Raw genomic sequence first — 7,725 nt, 5'->3', positions numbered from 1 at the left:
ATCTTGGTTGTTTCCAAGATTTGGCTATCACAAATTGTGCTGCTATAAACATAGGCACATGTATATTACTATGATATGATATTTTCGGATCCTCTGGGAAAATTCCCAGTAGAGGAATAGCTGGTTTAAATGGGATTTCCAGTCCAACTTTTCTAAGGAGTCTCCATACTGATTTCCATAATGGTTGCACCAGTCTACTTTCCCACCAGCACTGGAGAAGGGTTCCTTTTTCCCCACAGCCACTCCAACATTTGTTGTTGGGTGATTTCTTTATGATAGCCATTCTTTCTGGAGTGAGATGATATCTCAATGTTTTAATAATCACAGCTTATTTCTTAACACAAACCCTCAAGTCAAGGAAAGCTTGGAGGGAGGTACTTCAAGTTCTAAGGGAAAACAACCTTTAATCTAGATTGATATATCTAGCAAAACTATCTTTCAAAACTAATTAACAAGTAAGATACTTCCATGACAAAGATTATCTGAAAAAATTTATGATCACCAAACTAGCACTCCTAAAATGTTTTGAAGGACATTCTAGAAAGATTTAACAGGGACTACAACTCTATGAATCCCAAAGGAAGAAACCCACCAGATAAGACAAACAATTAAACAAAGGGATGGATAAAAAAGTGCAGGAGCCAACAAAGGAAAGTAACACAACAAAGGTAAGTAAATACGTATCAGTTGTAACCATTAGTGTTAATGGTATCAATTCACCAATAAAAAGACACAGACTGGCTGGATGGATCAAGAAGCAAGGTCCAACAATGTGTTGCACACAAGAAACACATTTAATTTGAAAAGGAACTCATAACCTAAAAGTCAAAGGATGGAAAATAATACTCCATGTATATGAAAAAAGCAGGGGTAGCTATTCTATTTGAAGACAAAATGAATTTCAAGCCAAGACTAACTAAGAGAGATAAAGAAAGCCACCACATACTTGTAAAGGGAACAATCCAGAGGAAGAGGTAACCATCATAAATACAGACACAACAAATACCAATGCACCCAACTGTATAAAACAAATAATAATGGAAAATCAAATAAGCATTAATACAACTGTATTGGGGGATCTCAATAACCCACTGTCACAAAAAGACAGATTAACTATACAAAAAAGTCAACAATGAAATATTAGATCTGAACCAAACTTTTGAACAAACGGACTTAGTAGATGTTCCACTCTACAACATCAGAATACACATTTTTCTCAGCTGCACATGGGATGTTCTCCAAAACAGACCACATACTAACCCATAGGACATGCTTAAGTAAATGCAAAGGAATTGAAATTATCCCATGCATATTATCAGACTATGGTGCAATGAAAGTGGAAAGCAAACAAAACCACAAGAACTTCATAAATATATTCAAATTAAATAGCACCCTCCTGAACAACTGAAGGGTCATAGATTAAATTAAAGAAGAAACTAGGCACTTTCTACAATTAGATGAAAATGACAATCTTTATAAGCCACAACAAAAGCAGTCCTAAGCTGGAAATTTATAGCAGTGAATACCTGTATCAAGAAAACAGAGCAAGCACAAATACGACTTAATAGAGAATCTCAAACTTCTAGAAAGTGAAAATGGTCAAAAACTGAAAGCTTTCATTCTAAAATCAGAAACAAGACAAAAATGTGCACTGTCACTACTCCTGTTCAATATAGCTCTGTTCTGAAAACATTCTCAAGAGCAACGGGACAAGAAAAAGAAATAAAAGGAGCAGGTAATGCTAAGAAAGGAAGAAGTTATTATTTATAGATGACATGATACTCTGCAGAGAAGATCCCAAAAACTCCATAAAAAGACTTCTAGATTTTATAACCAAATTCAGTAGCACAGCTGGATTAAAAGTCAACACTCAAAAATTAATAGTCTTTCTGTAAGCAAATAACAAACTCACTGATGGGAAATTAAGGAAATCACATCTTTCAAAGTAGCAGTAAGTATGCAATACTTAGGAATCAATCTAACAAAGGAAGCAAAAGACCTTTCATTGAAAACTAAGTACTCTGAAAAAGCAGACTGAAGATTATTAGGAAATGGAAAGCTATCCCTTGTTCTTGGGTAGCACTAAGCAATATGGGGAAGCCTTGAGTTACGAATGACTTCACATGCGAACAACTTGGGTTGACCAGAACTTCAGTTTTGACTTAAGACCAAAGTCTTGAGTTATAACCCAAAATGCTGGCCACCTGTGCAGCTATAAACAAAGATGATACGCAATGCCAGAAAATCACACGCAAGCATCTGTGAATGTCAAGCGGAGGCCAGATGCATTTGTTTGTCGATGTTAAGTTCAGTTGGTGCTTTATACAATCACTACGATTACTGCTATCCAAATGGCCCCTAAAAAGCTAGAAAATAAGCTAAGCAAGGAAGGGGAGGGAAAGAAAACAATCACAAATAGAAAAGAAGGAAACTGTAGAGAAAGGTGAGCGTGGCGTTCACGTGACCAATCTCACTAATATGTACAGCATGTCCAGGTCCACCATCTCGAAAATCTTTGAGAGAAAAGAACTATAAAAGGAAAGTAGTGTTGTGAAGGGTGTTACTCAAATTAAGTTACGATTAACAGTGTTAGACAAAGTAGAAAGGATATTAGTGTGGACAAATGAAAGGCAGATGGCAGGTTGTGGCCTATTTGAGTCTATAATCTGTGGAAAAGCCAGGGCTATAAATGCAGATCTCATAAAGGATAATCCATCAATGTGTGGTAATAGTGCAATGTTTCAAGCCAGTAAGCAGTGTTCTTGCAACCTGAAAGCAAGAACTGAGGTTCATAGGTTAACTAGGCCTGCTGAAGCAGCCAGTGCTGATGAAAGGGCTGCTGAACATTATAAACACCACTTCGAAATCCTGACACAGAGACATGGATTTTGCTCTCTTCAAGATTTCAACTGTGATGAAACTGGCCTTTTCTGGAAGAAAATGCCCAGCAGAACATACATTACCCTGGAAGAGAAGAAAATGCCAGGCCACAGCCTAAGAAGGACAGGCAAACCTGCCTGCTATGTGCCAATAAGAGCGGTGACCTCAAGACAAAGCCTCTCTTGGTTTATTATGCTAGGACGCCTACAGTGTTAAGAAAACATAGTGTCATGAATTAGAGGGCATGTGGAGATCTAATGCAAAAGGAAGAAAGAGCAAAGACAAAAGAGAAAGAATAACTGGAAACAAAGCTTTTGTGAATAAGAAGAGCAGGAGGGATTCAAGGGACGAGAGGGGACTGGGGACAAAAGAAGAATCAAGACATACCATGTACAAGTACAAATCCCCTAAAATGAATGTGATCACTGTGCATATCTAAAACATACCCATAATTTTTTTTTTAAATCCTTGGGGTCTGCCATCTTCCTTATCCTGAAGTCCTCCTGCACACCACTGCCTCATCTTTCGAGTTTTACTGTCTTTATCTTCTGAAAGTCAGCTCATCCCTTGTCCTCAGTATAACTAAAGAATCCCAGCTTAGCCCCTGATCCCAGCTCACCTGCTGACTCGCCATGGACTAGTCCCCAAAGCTAGGGTACTTGTTCCTAAGAGCTGCTTCCTCACCCACCACAGTACTCTATAAGAACCATATGGGAGGGCTGGCAAGATAGCTCAGCAGACTAAGTGCCTGCTTAGGAAAGCACAGAGACCAGGGTTTGATCCCCAGCACCACATGCCACAATGGCCCCACCCTTGGGCATGCTGAGCCAGCCACCAAGACCAGGCATGGTGGTGAACACCTGTGATCTCAGTGCTGGGGAGGCTGAACACAGGAAGATCACTATGAGTCTGCATAGTGAAGCCTGAACCAAATACATTTTAAAAAAAAGAACTATGTGGGATCAAACCCATCACTGTACTACCTAGAGAACAGGAAGCCCAGGAAAATTCTCTTATATGGCCCCCTTACCCCACTCCATTTACTAGGAGCTGTGTAGAGCCTGGAACACAGACCCGCCAGCCTAGAGCTATACACCCTTTCTCACCTTTCCAGTACTGAAAGTGTTCCCTGGGAATAGTCGGGTTCTCTAAACTTTGGTGTCCAAGTGCAGCCCATGAGCCCGCAGTGTCAGCATCTTCTGGGAACATGCTGGAGACAAGAGGCCTCACCCCAGACCTTCTGAGTCAGACTCTGCTCTTTAACAACATATCCAGGATTCACAGGCCCAGCAGAGTTTGACGGGTGCTTCGCAGGATGGGGGAAACCCACATCTTCCCATTTCAGGTCAAGGTCCTTGTATGTGCTGACCTCATGCCGAAGCTATGTTAACAGCACTGCGAGCAGAGTTGCAGTGCAGGAGGCTCCTGCGATCTGAGCCTGGTGGACTTGTCTCCTCTAAACATGAAGGCCAAAATACTAGCCTAAGGAACGGAATCACTACAGCCTAGGGAACGCCTTACATGATCTACAGAGCAATTCAGTTTTCTTTCCTGTTTGAAGTTGTTTTATTTGAGCATCGCTGAGTTGTAAACTAGGAGAAAGGCTGAATAATATATGACCTCCCCTGACATCAAAGACATTCTTTCTCATCTTTTTTTCTTAAAAGGGTAGCTGCACAGGTACACGAGTCAAGCTTCCTGGGGGCCAGACAGAGCTCTTGACAAGGGACAGTGCAGGAGCACCTTGACCTTGACCAGGAGCACCTTGACCTTGACAAGGAACACTCGTACCTCAGTTCTCTCCCCTTCAAAATGAAAATAAAAGCAGCCTATTTCATAGGCTGGTGATACTGATGGAATAATACTGGCATGCAACGAGTACTCAATAAATACATCTCCCGTGTCAGAGGAACTTCAAGCACGATGGCCCCAGAATCCTTTCCTTTTGTGATGGACCCATACACTGACGCACAGCCACCTGACAGAAGGAAATCCATATGCAGAAGGGGCAGACACTCGGCAAAGTTTTGCCTATAGAAAACTGATTTCAGACTTCCACGAAAGCACATGCTACCTTTCACTTCAAATGCTAATCCATGCAGACATGGGCTAAGTGCCCCAGACCGTAATCAGCCGTGCAAAAAGAAAAAAAGAAGTCTGTCTTTTTCACGCAACCCCGCGCCTCACGCCGTCTCCGGGGAGAGCGCGAGTCAAACACTGCCACAAAGACAGAGAGGAGAAGCCATGCTGTACTCTCTTTAAAAAAGAGACCGCGTTGTCCTTCCTTCCATGGCACCTGGCCAAAGGACACGCTGTTTTCCTTCCCCAGAGTTCACTACAACTTTTATTTTTATGAAAGCAGCAAAATATGCTGTGCTTTCCATTCCATCCTCAGAGTTTAAAAAAAAAAAAAAAAAAACACCGAAAACTAATATTGCTCTTTTTGAAAAACCAATTCCACCTCTTTTCATAATGAGGCCCAATCAAAATTTAAAAAGCAAGCATTCCACAAATCCAAATCAAGACAAAACTAATGACAATATTATCTTTGGGTGTATTTGGGTTTTTTTTTTTTCCTTCTCAGGTGACTTGAGAGAACTTAGGGTGAGTTCAAATTTTTCTAAGTATTTGTAGACTTTGGAGGAAGCTATGAAGTTTGTATATATAGTCTTTAATAAAAATTATAGTGTTTTCCAAATGTGCTTTTCAGATTAATAGTATTATTTTGTTTTTACTTGATTTATCACTCTGGGAGTGCAACTCTTTGGAGGTCCTTTTTTTTTAGCTGAGTGTAACCCAATCAATTAGAGAGTAAATATAAAATAGACCACTGTATTTGCATCACAGGAGGCTGTAGAAATCCTAACCTGTCACCTTACCTGGCAGAGGGCAGAGCTCTGGGACCAGCACTCTAATGCATCTCCATCTGCTTACTTCTTCTCCTGCAATGAATACACGTTAGCCACCATCTGATGCCCACGGTCCTTACCTGCCAGTCTGCTTCACCAGGATGGCCCTAAAGATGTGCTCAAGAGGCATCTTCTCCCGCTTGTGAGTGGGCTGCACGAACGGGTGCAAGGCGGCCAGGGAGAAGCCCTGCTGGTACAGCTCCTGCAGCTGGCCAGGTAAGTCCCGCAGGGAGGCCAGCCTCACCGCTGAGGACCGCGGGAGCTCCGCTGGGAGTGGAGAGAAGAGGAGAGAGGCCATCAGAGAGCCACCACCGCACTCAAGGCCCTCCTCCCTCGCCATGGGGAAGACTTTGTGGGCCACTTCTTGCTAAACATGAATGTATTCTTGTCTTTCCTTCCTTCAGAGACTTCCTAAGTGGCTGGCCTCTTCCAGTTCACCCAAAGGCATTGGTAACCCAGTGCCTTACGCCTATAGCCAGTCTTCTCAGTGATGATGGAAAAGTCATTTCTGCCCGCAGGAAAGGAAGGAGCCAAAGAAAAGAAAAAGATTGCACACAAATATGAAAACACCAGGTGGCAAAACCAGCACAAAGTAAAACAAACAAACAAAACAGTGGAACAAAATATCTACTACATTTTAAAAAGAAACTAATTTGCAAAGAAGCCACTGCCCTCCTTCAACCCCCCTGAAAATGAATGAAGAGGTGGATGTCTAAAAATATAAAAGGTTAATCTTTGCTCAAAAAGACATTCAACATCAAAACTACACACATCAAAACGAACAGTATTTTTTAACCTATTGAGCTTCTTTTTAAATTGGGATTTCCCATTTATTTTTGAGGCATTCAGACAAGGTTTAAAAGTCAAATGATACAAACATGCGTGCACTAAAAAGCCTCTATCTGGGCAGTACTTCCACCTTCCAATCTTTTCCCGAGAGGCAATGTTTTTTATGCTTTTCTGGGTCTATGTTGGTAATTGCTGAACTCATATACAAGTAAATAGGGTTTGTGTATCTCCTTCTCCTTTTACGCCAATGGCAATGTACCACCACACACCTGGCTTTTTATCAAGTACCAATAGCCTTTTCTGACAAAGCTTCCCATAGCCATACACAGAGCTTCTCCTTGTTCATTTTTTAACAGTTCCGCTGCATGGGATACAATTGATTATACAAACATTGGCTTCTTCTATAAGGCTTTAATGAAAAATATCATTCCTACCTGATTTTACATGTGCGTACATATAGCAAATTTAAACAATACACTCCTAAATGTGGAATTGCTCTTATCTTTGATATGGAAATAAAAGCAGCCTACTTCCTAGGCCGGTATCTCCCATCAATGAAATTTCTTTTCTTATACGTGGATCAACTCAAATTTTAAAAAAATGTGATTCCTGTGAGGTTGCAATTTATATTTCCCTTCTTCGGTGTCAGTAATTTTGCTTACTAAACATTTCATATTTAAATGCTGTGCTTCTTCTCTGTGAAATGCACATAATCTATTTTCTACTGGGTTACTGGCCCAATTGTTGTTTGTAAGAACTCTTTATGTATCAGGGATCTTAGTTCTTTTTAAAAAAATTTATGTATTTGGTACAGGGTTTCACTAAGCAGCTTGGACTCACAGTGGTCCTCCTGTTTTCAGAGGCTCCCCAGTGCTAGGATTATAGCCATGTGCCACCACGCCCAGTCTCAGTGGCCAGCTCAGCACACCCGGGAAGGGGACAGGCAGGGCGTATGGTGCTGGGGATCAAACCCCGTCCCTACACTTGCCTAAGCAGGTGCTTAGTCTTCTGAGCTGTCTCATCAGCCCTAGGAACTTAGTTCCTACTTGTGCTGCCAGTTCCAAGTTTCTTTTCCCAATTTGTTGCTTGTCTTTTGACTTTGTGTTAGGTAGATTTTTGCCATGGGGGCCAGGGAGATAGCACAGTG

General features: G+C 41.4%; 1 protein-coding gene across 3 annotated transcripts in view; it reads right to left on the bottom strand.

The window, feature by feature from the left end:
- Window positions 1-7,725, bottom strand: part of Rftn1 (raftlin, lipid raft linker 1) — a 286,679-nt gene that overhangs the window by 116,847 nt on the left and 162,107 nt on the right. For all 3 annotated transcript variants that reach the window (XM_004631675.2, XM_023715761.1, XM_023715760.1), the window contains one exon: window positions 5,870-6,056. In XM_004631675.2, coding sequence (XP_004631732.1) covers window positions 5,870-6,056 — 187 coding nt within the window. The remainder of the gene's footprint in view (window positions 1-5,869; window positions 6,057-7,725) is intronic.

The sequence above is a fragment of the Octodon degus genome, unplaced genomic scaffold (genome assembly GCF_000260255.1).
Source record: "Octodon degus isolate 3935 unplaced genomic scaffold, OctDeg1.0 scaffold00043, whole genome shotgun sequence".
Lineage (NCBI taxonomy): Eukaryota > Metazoa > Chordata > Mammalia > Rodentia > Octodontidae > Octodon > Octodon degus.
Note: the sequence above shows the minus strand (reverse complement) of the source record. Positions and strands in the feature narration are given on the sequence as shown.